We start from the raw sequence: 18,908 nt of genomic DNA on the forward strand, positions 1-18,908 counted from the left end.
ACTTAAGATTGTTCATATTGGCTTTCTACCCAGCTAATTCTTCTCTTTTTTCTGCCCTATGCAAAAATGAGAAGCGTCTTGTCCCTGCATTTATCATTCTCTTCAAATTCTGACCCAGCTGTTCCGCTCCTCCCCAGCAATTGACTTTTGCGGTGACTTAAGTCATACTGGGAAAATTGACCTGTTTCTACGTAGAGCTTCGAAGGATTCAGTTAGTCAGTTTTTAATTCTGTGATGCCATAGACCTTATGGAAAACAGAAGGATTAGCAGCGTAGAAAGGCAAATTGAGCAATTGTAACTGTGCCATATGACAATTGCAATATATTTTAAGGATACAACATTTGATGGGAGTGCTTCTTTAAAGAATGCGGTATTACATAGAGCTTTTTTCAAAAGAATGGGTTGTTTTCCAGAGTAAGATTTTGGAAGACAGGTAATGATTTATTACCTCTCAAGTCATTTTATCCTTTAGCACTTACTATTCCTCACACAGATTTGGCTGATTTCACATCTTCATTGGAAGCTCTATGAGGAGCCTTCATCGCAGATTTCATTACATCTGACAGAAAAATAGCTGAACATGTAACTTTTAATCCTGTCAGGGCAATATACTCCTTGGCAGAACCTCCTACCGAGCGTGCATGTATATGGGAGAGCCAGGAGAGTCAGCTGTTTGGGAATTAGTGTTCGGCTAAGGTATATGTCATTGTTAAGATTAAGTCACACTTCTGTAGGATCTCCTGATGTATATCTCTGACGGAGGACAGCATTATGCTCCACGGTGTAGTCATACTGCTATTAGTCTTCCCTTGTAATAGGGACCCGATGCCGCTCCCCCACCTCCACACCACAGCCGCTACATCCAGACTATAACATGCGCCCCCCATTTTCCTCCAAATTTTGGAGAAAAAAAGTGCGTCTTATAGTCCGAAAAATACGGTATATATATTACCATGTAACATGTATGGAATACTTTAAGGTTTCCATAAAAAAAATACAGATGCAAATTAGCCAAGAGGTCACTGTTTTGTATTCTCTTAGGTGAAGAGACCTTTGGACATGTTTGGTGTTTAGGCCAGGAGCTTTCATTGTGCTTTATGCCAAATACAGGCTCATATCGGAATGTGAACAGTGACAGATATTCTCATTATATTACATTGAGTTCCTAGGATTAGAGAGTATATTCGTCTGTAAACTCTCCTGAGCGTATAATTAAACACAGATTTTTCAGGATGAAACTCTGAACACATTTTTATACACTCGTGTGAACCTACCCCTAAGGCCATGTGCACATGGTGGGTATTTGATCAGTATTTTACATTAGTAGTTCTAAGCCAAAATCAGGAGTGGGTGATAAATACAGAAGTGGTGACCTGTTTCTATTATACTTTTCCTCTGATAGTTACACTGCTGGTTTTGGCTTACAATACACATTTTCAGTACGGTAAATATGGCATGAGTTTTTATATCCTCAGCATGTTCATTTTTCCAATGGATATGTACCACTGCTTATATCTACTTCAATAGGGTTTTGGGGGCTGGGGACAGTCTGTATACAGTGAAATGTAAAAGTTTGGGCACCCCGTTCAAAATTACTGTGAACAGTTAAGCAAGTTGAAGATGAGATGATGTCTAAAAGGGCTAAAGTTAAGGATGCCCCATTTCCTTTGTATTTTAGGTAAATGTATACATATTTTTAATCATAAAACAGTATTTTATATGGCCTTTTTGGAATAATACTGACAAATCTGGAAATATTTGGTTATTTATTCTGTATATATGCCCCCTTGACTGATGTGACTTATGCCATGGTCTAGGTTGGCCTTATTGGAAAGCTGCCCCTGTAACCATGATAAGGAATTAATAAGTTCTTAAAAGGGGTTGTCCACTACTTGGAAAACCCCTTCTTGATATAAATGTTTGGCCCGATAAAATTTTAAAAAACCTATACTCGCCTCATATGTCGGTGCCATTCCAGTGGTGCCGGCAAGCGCGGTCCCGAGGCTCTCAAGAGGTTATGGCATGTGAGCCCAATGCCCCTCCGGCCTCACTGTCCCTGCCTTCATACAAATTGCAAAGAAGAAGTGAGAGTTCATCTGAAGCCCTGACTTCAGCCTCGTGTTCAATTCATCCAAATCTCAGTGTACCCCAAAGAGAAACTGACATGTTACGAATTTGAAACACACACAGCAGGTCAGTTTATGCCGAGTAGAAAAAAAGTACAGCAGGCTCAAGATTTCCATAAACCCCATCACCTTTCCTGGATTGGTAAGATGCTGCGAAAAATAGGCAGCACCAAAACTAACCCACAACTCATTGTGGGAACTTAACCTTAGTGTCTTATACCAACAAAAGTGTAACTGTTGTGTTACGCCGGGTCTTTAGGCTTCCACCATTTAGGTCTCTATTTTGTGATAGCTGACATTTCACAATTTCTGCATGATAAGAAAACAGATATTACACTACTAGCAGGAAAGATGTTCCATTTTGTTCTTAGGATGTTGTAAAGCGTTATCTGGTCTAACATTCATGTTCGGAGATATCCTACGGAATATCTGGCACAGTGTCCTCTTTTCATGGCAGAGACTACATCAGCAACATTGTACTTGGCAGCATCTCACCTTGCAGCTCCGCCGAGCTAACCATGGAGGAAATTACATTTAATGAATATCATGTTACAAAGGATAATTGTTTATAAGGCACTGGGGACTGGACGGGTGGCTTCTGCTGCATTATCCAAGGAAAAATGCAAATAATTAAAACTTCTTAAAAAAAGGTAAAGTTCTGAAGATGAAATAACGCCATAAAAGACAAAATGAGGATACAAATCACACTTTACCAGACAGAACTAGGTTGATTATAACAAGAAAAAGGAACATATGTACTTTTACAGACGTGGCACAGCAAGGTAGAAAAATAGTGATATAAATTATATATCATCAAAAAAAAAAGAAACAAAAAAAAAGATAAAATATAATACAAATGTGATAATACAGGGAATGCTCGACTTAAAAAGCCTGGCGACATGGCTTTATGATCCCAGTCCACTTGTAAAGATTTTATATACAATGTGAAGTGGATCTCTTTGGGCTCAATTATTGGCTGCCAAATGCCACTTTTGAGTGCGCTGGGAAGCCAGGATTATGACAACTGATATGATATAAAGAATCTGTCATCTAATCCTGACAGCACTAATCAGCTTAGTGTACGTTCACTTCCAGCTAAAGAAAGTGTTGCTATCCTCCGCTGGGGTATGGAACATTTACCAATTTAAAGCTACAGTAATTCTATCTTGCCGGACAGACATCCAGGCAGTTTTTGATTCAGTTCCTGAGAGCTGATTTATTTGAGCTAAAATCTGAGACAAAAATATGAAGTACAGTATTTTTCAGATTATAAGACACACTTTTTTTTCTCCAAATTTGGGAGGAAAGTAGGGGTGAGTCTTCTAGTCCAAAGTGATCTTACCAGGATGGGAGTAGTCAGGGGTGGAGTGGGGTCACAGGATGCAGGCGGTGGCTGGAGTGCGGCAATGCTGCGATGCCTGGGCGCTCATTCTTTGTCGGCACTGGTGAGTGGAGGTTCTTTTCCCGTATATTATTATTATTATTTATTATTATAGCGCCATTTATTCCATGGCGCTTTACATGTGAGGAGGGGTATACATAATAAAACAAGTACAATAATCTTGAACAATACAAGTCACAACTGGTACAGGAGGAGAGAGGACCCTGCCCGCGAGGGCTCACAATCTACAAGGGATGGGTGAGGATACAGTAGGTGAGGGTAGAGCTGGCCGTGCAGCGGTTTGGTCAATCGGTGGTTACTGCAGGTTGTAGGCTTGTCGGAAGAGGTGGGTCTTCAGGTTCTTTTTGAAGGTTTCGATGGTAGGCGAGAGTCTGATATGTTGTGGTAGAGAATTTCAGAGTAGGGGGGATGCACGAGAGAAATCTTGTATGCGATTGTGGGAAGAGGAGATAATAGGGGAGTAGAGAAGGAGATCTTGTGAGGATCGGAGGTTGCGTGCAGGAAAGTACCGGGAGACGAGGTCGCAGATGTATGGAGGAGACAGGTTGTGGATGGCTTTGTATGTCATGGTTAGGCTTTTGTACTGGAGTCTCTGGGTGATGGGGAGCCAGTGCAGGGATTGACAGAGGGGAGAGGCCGGGGAATAGCGGGGGGAAAGGTGGATTAGTCGGGCAGCAGAGTTTAGAATAGATTGGAGGGGTGCAAGAGTGTTAGAGGGGAGGGATATATATATCCCTTCGGCGGTATTCAGGTAAATGACTGCCAGAGGCGGACCATGCACAGAATGAGATCTCAAGAAATGATATCTCATCTTCCGTGATTTCAATCTGAGTATGCGCCACCACTGATGGCCATTTTCCCAAAGCCCACTGCAGGGAACTGATTGGGAATGGTAACTTAGCTTACTGGCGCCAATATCTAATGAGCGCCCAGGCACTGCAGCATCACTATACTCCTGCAGTCGCAGACCTTATAAAGCAGCGGCCCCGCCTTTTGTCACCCGGCTCCACAGCAGATTATTTTGGATAATCTGCACCATTTAACTGTCCTGGCAGTGGATGTGATTTTATGAAAACTCACGAAACTGAGCGTCTAAAGATGCTATTTAACTGCGCATATTTTGATGTGCGTTTCTTCTCTATAGGTTTTCTACAGAGAATGTGGAAAAGCTACTACTAAGTGCAGAATCACAATTTCCAAACTAAAAATAAGTCAGCACAAAAACATACATTAAATAAAGGGGAAAATGCATTAAAAACCTGCAAAAAATGCAATAATTGGGGATTATTATTATTGCGTATTTTGGTGCGGGCACCTGCAGAAAACAAGCAGACGCATGTACGTGCATTATACATCACATAGCAGACATTGCCTGCTTGACCTGTGTTGCATCCAAAGATGCCCTTTAGCTCCAGCCTTAATTTAAGTTCCCACAATGAGCTTTTGGTGCATTTTTGATGCTACATATTTTTGTCTTACAGTTCCAGCAAAGTAGATGGGATTTATAAAAATCTCATGCTATGCTTTTTTTCATACTATGTAAATTGATCTGTGGTGCATGTTCCAAACCCACAACATGTCAATTCCTTGTGGGTACTCTGAATTTAATGTGCAATGTGCATAAAAATGCATTAGATGCGGATAATCTGCAAATAAAAAAAGGTACATGTGGAAATGTACGGTATTAAAGTATGCAATCAACACATGACTGTATCAATGAAGTTTTGTCAAAGCCAAACACCAGTTAAGAGTAAGAAAGTTTGGATTTGATACTAAGAGCCACATTCAACCCTGATAGATGATCGCAATCCACATCCAGAGTCCTCTGGATAGTGACATCCGGTTTCCCTGCCCTTCCCCAGTAGTTACAGCCAGAGCCCCCCACCACCACTATAGTGATAGCCAAAACTTCCCCCCCCAGAAATCACACTGAGACCTATGGCCGCCCTGTGCAGTATCAGTGTCAGACTGGGGTGTTAAGGGCCCACATTTAACAGCAATTAAAAACACAATGGAAAAAATGCATGTAACCTTACATATGTGCAGAAATGCTGCAACATCAAAAACTCACCAAATACTCATCGTGACAGCATAGCCTTCTTGTAAAAAGTGGAAATGCTCCCTTTAACTGAGGGAGTCCATAGGCACAGGCTGTACAGAGATCACTCATCCCCTAAGTTGGCAGCCAAACCTGCCGTGCAGTGACTTCGCTCACGATTGGTTGGTATGTGTCGCAGATGATACACTTTATTCCTGGCCGTAATTCTCCTTTCCCAGCCCCTGCACACAGTCCTGAGTACATTCGCATCAGTTACAAAATCTACTCCCTAGTAAAATGCTGACCCTAGTGCGGGAAAAATCCTGTCCCTGACATTGTATGTGCCTTAGGGGTAATGTAACCCGGCGCACAAGTTAGTCTGCCAATGAAAATGAAACATGGCGTAATAAAAGCATGATAAACATAGCAGTGCAAGAAAAATGAATGTCAAATAGTTATAGTGGCAGTGGCATAGATGGCTGCTGCACCTTTACAAGCAGCATGGGGACAATTACAGAGCCGAATCGGACAGGACAAGTAATATATACACATGTGCCTGTGTGTCAGAGCCACAGCTATGTGACCCCAACATGGAGGAATGACAATCTGGCCCTGTCCTCCAGACAGATTATAGACTGCAAAGCAGATTTTCCTGCTAATAAGTGCTACAGCCCAGGGAAGCGGTGAACTCTCGAAGTAGAGCAGAAAATTGGAAAGACACATTCACAAGTCTATCCATGAGTCCTGTCCTCTCGCGCACGGAGATATCTTGCCATCAGAGTAATTCATTTGACACGCACTCTCCCCTGCAGCTGACTCTTACCAGTCTTTAGTAAAAGATGGGTTTCTTCCTTGCAGTTAACAACTTATCATCTGCTGCCTATATCAATTCTGCCATCCTTCCAAGTCCCTTCTCCCTGCCTAATGCAATTATTCTATAAGAAAAGAAATAAAAGAAAACTGCAAGAAGACAAAAAGAAGCCAAAGGATTAATTCAGGTTAGCGATACCTCATGAAAAGACTCAGCATATTGAAATGTATTCTCCCCCCCCCGTCTTGGTGGACTCAGATGGCCCGAGGCCGTGTTATGTAGCGCGTTTCATCTCGCCATGCTATCACGATTTCAGCACACAATTTAATGGTGGCACAGAACCAATTTTTATTCTTTACCCCCTATACTTTCAATCCGTTAAAAAAAATATTAACACATTGAACGGTGATCTTTGAGGCCAAATTGTAGAATCCTAGAGTATTCCTTTTCTATTTAATAAACATAGAATGAATTGGATAATTACTAACAAGTTTTTCAGAAGTTTATGGTTTGCTTTTTTTTTTTTTTTTTTTTTTTTTTTTTTTTTACTTTAGCCTACAAGTATACTTATTTTCATTTTATCAATTCTGAAAAGTTATTATTCCTTCTATAGCATGTATCAATTATTTTTTTCATCTGTAGTTTTCTTTATGTATAAAAACAAAAATACAGACCAAAAAAAAGGCGAAAATCAGAAACAGATGCAAAATGGTGCCAATAAAATGTAAAACTAAAATAAATTATAATTTTTTCAAAGGACAGCTTTTAACAAAATGTATGAAGTGTGAACAAATTCTAACAATCCTAGAATCATAGAGTTGGAAGGGACCTCCAGGGTCATCGTGTTCAACCCCCTGCTCAGTGCAGGAGTCACTAAACCATCTCAGACAGATGTCTGTCCAGCCTCTATCTGAAGACTTCCATTGAAGGAGAACTCACCACCTCTCGTGGCAGCTTGCTCCACTCAATCACCCTCACTGAACAAAAGAGGTTTTCTGATACTACATCTGGCTGCTGCCAGAGCTGGCAGCAACTGATTTATGGCTTACCCACATATTTGATATTGATTAACTATGCATGGATAGGTCATTGATATTACAGTGGCAGGAAACCCCTTGTATGGCTTACGCACATGACCATTTTTGGACCCCATAAAGATTTTAGACACAATTATTTGCACTTGTGAATTATAATATACATAGTGTGTGCAGCCAGGATTCTCTGGTGCCGGAGGTGAGACCGGGCAGTCATGTGGCAATAAATATGTAATATGCATGCATCCGGACACATTCCGACTAGACGTCCGTGGTCTCGTTCAATTCACATGTATTGAGCGAGGCTGGACAAGTCTAATTGGAATGTGCCCGGGAGTATGCATATCACATACTTGCGGTCACATGACAGCCCAATCCCTTCCCCGGTGAATCCTGACAGAAGCGCTGTGCACAATGTGAGCATTCGACAGTCTGCAGTCAGATAGAGTGATCGCAGACTTTTGCGCCAAACTTAGACAACCCCTTATAACTGCTTTCAGTCCAATATATTTTAACTGCTGATGTAAAAATTCAGAAGAAAAGGGTCTATTTTGTTCTTAACGTGAACTTATTCTAGCTGTGTCATAGGGATCTCTGAAGAGGTCAGGTCGGGGCATGTTGTGGTAATACAGATGCCAAACTATGGTGGCATTACGGCAGTCTGGCGCCTTACTGATAATTCTTGAAGTTGCTCTTGAGTTTCATTTTGAAGGGTTAAGTTCTTTTTTCATTAGACAGAGTGCAAGGACAAAAGCAAGAGTGGAGCGCTTCATGTTCAGCTGTAGGTATGTAATGAATGCACTACACCTAAATGTATGAAGCACACTCAATAATTACTGGTGTCTCCGTCAGAGACATTAACACTACAGAGCGAGAGAGACAATTATATTGCGTTATTAATGTACACAACAAATGTTGACTAGCTGCTCAATAAATTTCCAGTGCGGAGAAATGTAATTACTTGTAAGTACTATCAGTATGCAGGTATTGTGTACAGGTCAACAATTACTAAACAAGTTAATTTCCTAATTGCTTGAGCCTTGTCAGCTCGCACTATTTACGCAGGTATGGAAGGTGCAATATACTGTAAATTCTGCATTTATTGCCCGTCACCAATATTTCACACTAAGCTGAACATGTTCTTATAACAGCTCGTAAATAAAGGCAGCTAAGTGGATGCAGCTGCCAAAGGGAATAAAGAATGAGGTACCGTGATCTGTGATCTTGCACGTTACTAAGTAGAGCTCCTTCAGGCTTCGGCCTTCCTTTGCAATAACTTCTACACACCTGTGAAGAAAAGAGAAAAAAAATTAGATGGATTGGGCTTTTACTTAAAGAGGTTGTCCACTACTTCAGCATCGATGACTTACCCTTATGTGTCATGAGTGTGTGATTAGTCAGGGTCCGACAACAGGACCTCCTCTGATCAGCCGGTATCGGTGTGGCCGGAAGTACTCACTTTTGGAGCTGGCCGTCTTCTGATTGTGGCCCCGGGGCTTGGTACTGAACATCCACCTCCTATTCAAATCAATAGGCGGATGTTTAGTACCCTGCGGTGACCACTTTCAGACAATGGACAGCTCCATAAGTGAGTACTTCCGGCTGCCACCGACACCGGCTAATCAGAGGAGGTCCCGGTTGCTGGAATCCAACCTATTAGACACTGACGACCCATCCTTAGAGTAGGTCATCAATGCTAAAGTAATGGACAACCTCTAAGTGTTTTAGTAGGCGTTTCCCATAAAATAATTCCAGGCAATATATGTTTAAAACTCTGTCTTTGTATTATTCCTCCCAGAAACATATTCATAAATTGGCAAATGGATGTTATTATTCCCCTTGTCACTTGGTTTGTCTCAACATGTTGAATTGGTGCTCACTGTATCAGTGAGTATTAACAAAAATGGATAGACTAGTAGTCAATTTATTCATACTTTAGCAGGAAGAGTAACAAAGGGACAAAATAATAAATATTGTGGAAATAATTTAACATTCACTCACAGCTTCAGAAAGCAGAAAACAAGCATTTTGGAAGACGGGAGAATTGTATGTCCCATTGACAGAAAAAATAATGGAGCAGATTCGTATTAGGCGATCGTAAAATAACAGAGATTATCATTACTTTTCCAACTAGTAAATCTTGCCGTATCTTACACATGTCACACCCCGATGCCTGCCAGAGAAGCAGACTGGATAACATGCTGCTATTTCCCCAAACCCTTACACTTGAAGAGTTTTATGAGGTTCCTCATCTCCTGAGGTTACTGCCGTCCCCATTCTAATGTTCCCAGAATGCAGCAGCTCCTCCTGTGACTAATGTTCCCTTCCTTCTGATTTAGGGTTCCTTGGGGAAGGTCTATCACAAATAATGGGACATCCTCCAATCATGACTACAGCACAGAAATGCAGAACCCCATGGAGACTTATTTTTTTTCTCTTACTTAAATACATGTATTTTCAATTAAAGATCATTGTTGCAAATTCGTTTCCTTAACATTTCTCCACTGTTATGCTATAATACACTGTTTCCTTGCACATTCAACTTTAATGTGGTCTGTGGTCATAAATCAGCAGAAAGGAACTAAAAAAAAAACAACCTGAAAAAAGTTACAACCAGCAGCCAGTATTGGACAGAGCAATACAGAGGCTATAGAAAGCTAATGATGCCATGAAAGCCGAATGCAAAAAAAAAAAAAAAAAGATTTATAACTCAAAATACATTCATTTCATTAGGAAAAGAAAAGTGGACAACCCCTTTACAGCGAAAACATACGTAGAGTTTACCAGGAAACAAATCACAATGAAATGTTACAAAATGGGTAGCGAACATTTTGGAGCAAAGACTGACTCTCCTTGAGTTTTAGATAGTGCCAACCATTAAGAGTTAACTAGGGATGAGCGGACCCGTGGAAGTCCAAAGACTTCGCTGCACCTGGTTTCGGTGAAAATGTCTCATCTATAAAGCAGCACCTTACAGAACTGTTATGAAAGGTAATTCAGTACCACAATGGACATAGAGGTCAGAGCACATACAGTGACCTGACAATAACCCAAAAACATAGAACGAGCTCTGAGACGTGGGAACTCTGCTGACCGCAATCCCTAATCCTCTCCAACCACACTAGAGGCAGCCGTGGATTGCGCCTAACGCTCCCTATGCAACTCGGCACAGCCTGAGAAACTAGCTAGCCTGAAGATAGAAAATAAGCCTACCTTGCCTCAGAGAAATACCCCAAAGGAAAAGGCAGCCCCCACATATAATGACTGTGAGTTAAGATGAAAAGACAAACGTAGAGATGAAATAGATTTAGCAAAGTGAGGCCCGACTTTCTGAACAGAGCGAGGATAGGAAAGGTAACTTTGCGGTCAACACAAAACCCTACAAAAACCACGCAAAGGGGGCAAAAAGACCCTCCGTACCGAACTAACGGCACGGAGGTACACCCTCTGCGTCCCAGAGCTTCCAGCAAGCAGGAAAAAACAAATAGACAAGCTGGACAGAAAAAACAGCAAACAAATTAGCAAAGCAGAACTTAGCTATGCAGAGCAGCAGGCCACAGGAACGATCCAGGAGGAAACAGGTCCAATACTAGAACATTGACTGGAGGCCAGGATCAAAGCACTAGGTGGAGTTAAATAGAGCAGCACCTAACGACTTCACCACATCACCTGAGGAAGGAAACTCAGAAGCCGCAGTACCACTTTCCTCCACCAACGGAAGCTCACAGAGAGAATCAGCCGAAGTACCACTTGTGACCACAGGAGGGAGCTCTGCCACAGAATTCACAACAGTACCCCCACCTTGAGGAGGGGTCACCGAACCCTCACCAGAGCCCCCAGGACGACCAGGATGAGCCATATGAAAGGCACGAACAAGATCGGGAGCATGGACATCAGAGGCAAAGACCCAGGAATTATCTTCCTGAGCATAACCCTTCCACTTAACCAGATACTGGAGTTTCCGTCTTGAAACACGAGAATACAAAATCTTCTCCACAATATACTCCAACTCCCCCTCCACGAAAACCGGGGCAGGAGGATCAACAGATGGAACCATAGGTGCCACGTATCTCCGCAACAATGACCTATGGAATACGTTATGTATGGAAAAAGAATCTGGAAGGGTCAGACGAAAAGACACAGGATTAAGAACCTCAGAAATCCTATACGGACCAATGAAACGAGGTTTAAACTTAGGAGAGGAAACCTTCATAGGAATATGACGAGAAGATAACCAAACCAAATCCCCAACACGAAGTCGGGGACCCACACAGCGTCTGCGATTAGCGAAACGTTGAGCCTTCTCCTGGGACAAGGTCAAATTGTCCACTACATGACTCCAAATCTGCTGCAACCTGTCCACCACGGTATCCACACCAGGACAGTCCGAAGACTCAACCTGCCCTGAAGAGAAACGAGGATGGAACCCAGAGTTGCAGAAAAACGGCGAAACCAAGGTAGCCGAGCTGGCCCGATTATTAAGGGCGAACTCAGCCAAAGGCAAAAAGGACACCCAGTCATCCTGATCAGCAGAAACAAAACATCTCAGATATGTTTCCAAGGTCTGATTGGTTCATTCGGTCTGGCCATTAGTCTGAGGATGGAAAGCCGAAGAAAAAGACAAGTCAACGCCCATCCTACCACAAAAGGCTCGCCAAAACCTCGAAACAAACTGGGAACCTCTGTCAGACACGATATTCTCTGGAATGCTATGTAAACGAACCACATGCTGGAAGAACAATGGCACCAAATCAGAGGATGAAGGTAATTTAGACAAGGGTACCAAATGGACCATCTTAGAGAAGCGATCACAGACCACCCAAATGACTGACATCTTTTGAGAGACGGGAAGATCTGAAATAAAATCCATAGAGATATGTGTCCAAGGCCTCTTCGGGACTGGCAAGGGCAAAAGCAACCCACTGGCACGAGAACAGCAGGGCTTAGCCCGAGCACAAATCCCACAGGACTGCACAAAAGTACACACATCCCGCGACAGAGATGGCCACCAAAAGGATCTAGTCACTAACTCTCTGGTACCAAAGATTCCAGGATGACCAGCCAACACCGAACAATGAACCTCAGAGATAACTTTATTCGTCCACCTATCAGGGACAAACAGTTTCTCCGCTGGGTAACGATCAGGTTTATTAGCCTGAAATTTTTGCAGCACCCGCCGCAAATCAGGGGAGATGGCAGACACAATTACACCCTCTTTGAGGATACCCGCCGGCTCAGATAAACCCGGGGAGTCGGGTACAAAACTCCTAGACAGAGCATCCGCCTTCACATTTTTAGAGCCCGGAAGGTACGAAATCACAAAGTCAAAACGGGCAAAAAACAGCGACCAACGAGCCTGTCTAGGATTCAACCGCTTGGCAGACTCGAGATAAGTCAAGTTCTTATGATCAGTCAAGACCACCACGCGATGCTTAGCTCCTTCAAGCCAATGACGCCACTCCTCGAATGCCCACTTCATGGCCAGCAACTCTCGATTGCCCACATCGTAATTTCGCTCAGCAAGCGAAAACTTCCAAGAAAAGAAGGCGCATGGTTTCATCACCGAGCAATCAGAACTTCTCTGCGACAAAACAGCCCCTGCTCCAATCTCAGAAGCATCAACCTCGACCTGGAACGGAAGCGAAACATCTGGTTGACACAACACAGGGGCAGAAGAAAAACGACGCTTCAACTCTTGAAAAGCTTCCACAGCAGCAGAAGACCAATTGACCACATCAGCACCCTTCTTGGTCAAATCGGTCAATGGTTTAGCAATACTAGAAAAATTGCAGATGAAGCGACGATAAAAATTAGCAAAGCCCAGGAACTTTTGCAGACTTTTCAGAGATGTCGGCTGAGTCCAATCATGGATGGCTTGGACCTTAACAGGGTCCATCTCGATAGTAGAAGGGGAAAAGATGAACCCCAAAAATGAAACCTTCTGAACACCAAAGAGACACTCTGATCCCTTCACAAACAAAGAATTAGCACGCAGGACCTGAAACACCGTTCTGACCTGCTTCACATGAGACTCCCAATCATCCGAGAAGATCAAAATGTCATCCAAGTACACAATCAGGAATTTATCCAGGTACTCTCGGAAGATGTCATGCATAAAGGACTGAAACACTGATGGAGCATTGGCAAGTCCGAATGGCATTACTAGATACTCAAAATGGCCCTCGGGCGTATTAAATGCAGTTTTCCATTCATCGCCTCCGCTTAATACGCACAAGATTATACGCACCACGAAGATCTATCTTGGTGAACCAACTAGCCCCCTTAATCCGAGCAAACAAATCAGATAACAATGGCAAGGGGTACTGAAATTTAACCGTGATCTTATTTAGAAGGCGGTAATCTATACAAGGTCTCAGTGAACCATCCTTCTTGGCTACAAAAAAGAACCCTGCTCCTAATGGCGACGATGACGGGCGAATATGCCCCTTCTCCAAGGACTCCTTCACATAACTCCGCATAGCGGCGTGCTCAGGCACAGATAAATTAAACAGTCGACCTTTTGGGAATTTACTACCAGGAATCAAATCGATAGCACAATCACAATCCCTATGCGGAGGTAGGGTATCAGACTTGGGCTCATCAAATACATCCCGGTAATCAGACAAGAACTCTGGAACCTCAGAAGGGGTGGATGATGAAATAGTCAGAAATGGGACATCACCATGTACCCCCTGACAACCCCAGCTGGACACAGACATGGATTTCCAATCTAATACTGGATTATGGACTTGTAGCCATGGCAACCCCAACATGACCACATCATGCAGATTATGCAACACCAGAAAGCGAATAACCTCCTGATGTGCAGGAGCCATGCACATGGTCAGCTGGGTCCAGTACTGAGGCTTATTCTTGGCCAAAGGCGTAGCATCAATTCCTCTCAATGGAATAGGACACTGCAAGGGCTCCAAGAAAAACCCACAACGCCTAGCATACTCCAAGTCCATCAAATTCAGGGCAGCGCCTGAATCCACAAATGCCATGACAGAATATGATGACAAAGAGCAGATCAAGGTAACGGACAGAAGAAATTTTGACTGTACCGTACCAATGGTGGCAGACCTAGCGAACCACTTAGTGCGCTTAGGACAATCAGCGATAACATGAGTGGAATCACCACAGTAGAAACACAGCCCATTCAGACGTCTGTGTTCTAGTCGTTCAACTCTGGTCAAAGTCCTATCGCACTGCATAGGCTCAGGTTTAAGCTCAGGTAATACCGCCAAATGGTGCACAGATTTACGCTCACGCAAGCGTCGACCGATCTGAATGGCCAAAGACAGACTCATTCAGACCAGCAGGCATAGGAAATCCCACCATGACATCCTTAAGGGCTTCAGAGAGACCTTTTCTGAAAATAGCTGCGAGCGCACCTTCATTCCATTGAGTGAGTACAGACCACTTTCTAAATTTCTGACAATATACCTCTATCTCATCCTGACCCTGACACAGAGCCAGCAAATTTTTCTCTGCCTGATCCACTGAATTAGGTTCATCGTACAGCAATCCGAGCGCCAGGAAAAACGCATCAATATTACTTAATGCAGGATCTCCTGACGCAAGAGAAAATGCCCAGTCCTGAGGGTCGCCACGTAAAAAAGAAATAATGATCCTAACTTGTTGAACTGGGTCACCAGAGGAGCGAGGTTTCAAAGCCAGAAATAGTTTACAATTATTTTTGAAACTCAGAAATTTAGTTCTATCTCCAAATAACAAATCAGGAATAGGCATTCTCGGTTCTAACATAGAATTCTGAACCACAAAGTCTTGAATATTTTGTACTCTTGCCGTGAGCTGATCCACACATGAAGACAGACCTTTAATGTCCATCGCTACACCTGTGTCCTGAACCACCCAAATGTCTAGGGTAAAAAAAAAAGCAAAACACAGTGCAGAGAAAAAAAAATGGTCTCAGAACTTCTTTTTTCCCTCTATTGAGAATCATTAGTACTTTCGGCCTCCAGTACTGTTATGAAAGGTAATTCAGTACCACAATGGACATAGAGGTCAGAGCACATACAGTGACCTGACAATAACCCAAAAACATAGAACGAGCTCTGAGACGTGGAAACTCTGCTGACCGCAATCCCTAATCCTCTCCAACCACACTAGAGGCAGCCGTGGATTGCGCCTAACGCTCCCTATGCAACTCGGCACAGCCTGAGAAACTAGCTAGCCTGAAGATAGAAAATAAGCCTACCTTGCCTCAGAGAAATACCCCAAAGTAAAAGGCAGTCCCCACATATAATGACTGTGAGTTAAGATGAAAAGACAAACGTAGAGATGAAATAGATTTAGCAAAGTGAGGCCCGACTTTCTGAACAGAGCGAGGATAGGAAAGGTAACTTTGCGGTCAACACAAAACCCTACAAAAACCACGCAAAGGGGGCAAAAAGACCCTCCGTACCGAACTAACGGCACGGAGGTACACCCTCTGCGTCCCAGAGCTTCCAGCAAGCAGGAAAAAACAAATAGACAAGCTGGACAGAAAAAACAGCAAACAAAATAGCAAAGCAGAACTTAGCTATGCAGAGCAGCAGGCCACAGGAAAGATCCAGGAGGAAACAGGTCCAATACTAGAACATTGACTGGAGGCCAGGATCAAAGCACTAGGTGGAGTTAAATAGAGCAGCACCTAACAACTTCACCACATCACCTGATGAAGGAAACTCAGAAGCCGCAGTACCACTTTCCTCCACCAACGGAAGCTCACAGAGAGAATCAGCCGAAGTACCACTTGTGACCACAGGAGGGAGCTCTGCCACAGAATTCACAACACAGAACATTCTGCCAATATCTGTCTGCAGGATTAGCATTGCTTTCTTTTAGCTCAAACGATGATTTTATAAAGTTTGTATATAGTCAACATTCAACAAGTAATATACTGGTAAATTATGGCGTAGAATAGATGCAATGATTATTTTCTTTATCATTACACAATACATCATATTTTTATTTGATAAAATTTCATTGATATGACTTGCATTTATTTGGGAAAAAAATGAAATATGGTGACAATTTGGAAAATTTCGCAATTTTCCAACTTTGAATTTTGATGCCCTTAAATTACAGAGATATGTCACACAAAATACTTTTAATAAATAACGTTTCCCACATGTCTACTTTACATCAGTACAATTTTGGACCCAAAATTTAGTTTTGTTCGGAAGTTAATAGGATTAAAATTTGACCAGCGATTTATCATTTTACAACAAAATTTACTTTTAAATTTATTTTACAACAAAATTTACAAAACCATTCTTTTTAGGGACCACATCATTTGAAGTCACTTTGAGGGGTCTATATGACAGAAAATACCCAAAAGTTACAACCATTTTAACAACTGCACCCCTCAAGGTGCTCAAAACCACATTCAAGAAGTTTATTAAGTCTTAAAGTGCTTCACAGCAATTTTTGGAATGTGGAAGGAAAAAAATTAACATAACTTTTTTCCCACAAAAAAAAATTACTTCAGATCCAAATTTGTTTTTATTGTGACAAGGGTAACAGTAAAAAATGGACCCCAAAATACGTTTTGCAATTTCTTCTGAGCATGCTAATACCCCATATAAGGGAAAAAACCACTGTTTGGGTGCACGGCAGAGTTTGGAAGGGAAGGAGTGTCATTTGACTTTTTGAATGTAAAATTTGCTGCAACAATTGGCGGACGCCATGTCACATTTGGAGAGCCCCTGATGTGCCTAAACAGTGAAAATCCCCCACAAGTGACACCATTTTGGAAACTAGATCCCACAGGGAACTTATCTAGATGTGTGGTGAGCACATAGTGTACTGGAAAAACGGGAACAAAAATTCAAGAGCGATGAAATTACAAAAAAAAGTTCAATTCCACAATTGCTTTTTTTAAATTTTTTTTACCATGTTCACTAAATGCTAAAATTGACCTGACATTATGATTCTCCGGGTCATTATGAGTTCGCAGATGTCAAACATAAATAAGTTTTTCATTATCTACGGTAAGTGGTGAAAAAAATATACAAATTCTATTCAAATATCCAGATGTGCAAAAAAAAAAAATGGCGGCATTTTCCGAGACCAGCAGAGTCTCTATTTTTCGACATCGGGGCCTGTATGATGGCTTATTTTTTGCGTGCCAGGTTTACGCTTTTATCAAAACCATTTGATTGCAAGTTATTGCAATGATGTGTCGACCAAACAAAACGTAATTTTGTGGTTTTGTTTATTTTTTGCTTATTTTTTCGTTTATTGTTTAGCGAACGGATTATTTTTATATTTTGATAGAGCGGACATTTCTGAACGCAGCAATATCAAATATGTGTATTTTTGATTTTTTTGTTTTATTTTGAATAAAGCAAAAGGGGGGTGATTTTAACTTTATATGTTTTAAAAACTTTTTTTTCTTTTACAGTTTTTACTTGATTCAATAGTCTCCATAGGAGACATGCAGCTGCAATCTTCTGATCGCTTGTGCTGCACATAGCAGTGCTTCAGCCCTGCAGTGTGTAGAAGAAATGATAATCTGCATGGACGTCAACCATGGGACAGCGCTCATAGTAGATTGGCAGTGACCAGCACTGAGGTTTCCTGCAGACCCACGGTTGTCATGCCAACCCATCGGCACCCTACAATCATTTCATAGGGGTGCTAATTGGGGTTATTAGTGACACATTTCCGACACGTGCGTAGTTAACATATTAACAGCCGTGTATGGATAACCGTATCGCACACAACAAACAGGGGGAGGCGAGGTATGACGTACCTATACATCATAGGTCATAAAGGGGTTAATTGCAGTAGATGGCAACATTTTGGTCCAGAAGATGAACACAGCTTTTAATCAAACTGTGATTTGAACCATTTTTTAAAATTTAGCTGGTACTTTATAATTGCCTGCAGGTTTGTGGAGGGGGGGGGGGGAGGTCCGAGTCTTGAGACTCCAAAAGATCACTGAATAGACCACCAAACAGTGTGTAGTTCAGAATACAGAAGCGCTCAGCTACTCTCTGAGCCACACACAGAGCAGAGTGCAGATTCAACAGAAAACAGACCATTCAGGGGTCCATTGATCGAAAGGTGGGGGTCTCAGGAACAGGCCCCCCTCATTGAACAGTATGCAAAAAGCCTATTAAGCGTTAAAAAAAGCAGATTCAGAGTTTAGTTACTATTTAAAGCTCAAGGAGAGTCTGTACTTTAAGACAACTCTATTTTATTTTAATATAATGAATCATATTCCAACTTTTGATTCTTTTGCCATTTTATTTAATTGACAAATAGATGATATTTAACCCCTTTCTGACCTCGGACGGGATAGTACGTCCGAGGTCAGATCCCCTGCTTTGATGCAGGGCTCCGCGGTGAGCCCGCATCAAAGCCGGGACATGTCAGCTGTTTTGAACAGCTGACATGTGCCCGTAATAGGCGCGGGCAGAATCGCGATCTGCCCGCACCTATTAACTAGTTAAATGCCGCTGTCAAACGCAGACAGCGGCATTT

General features: G+C 42.3%; 1 protein-coding gene across 1 annotated transcript in view; it reads right to left on the bottom strand.

Annotated features, from left to right (window-relative positions):
- Positions 1–18,908, bottom strand: part of FBXL17 (F-box and leucine rich repeat protein 17) — a 996,531-nt gene that overhangs the window by 349,698 nt on the left and 627,925 nt on the right. The window contains exon 7 of the mRNA XM_069752543.1: positions 8,623–8,699. Coding sequence (XP_069608644.1) covers positions 8,623–8,699 — 77 coding nt within the window. The remainder of the gene's footprint in view (positions 1–8,622; positions 8,700–18,908) is intronic.

This window comes from Ranitomeya imitator, chromosome 1, assembly GCF_032444005.1.
Source record: "Ranitomeya imitator isolate aRanImi1 chromosome 1, aRanImi1.pri, whole genome shotgun sequence".
NCBI lineage: Eukaryota > Metazoa > Chordata > Amphibia > Anura > Dendrobatidae > Ranitomeya > Ranitomeya imitator.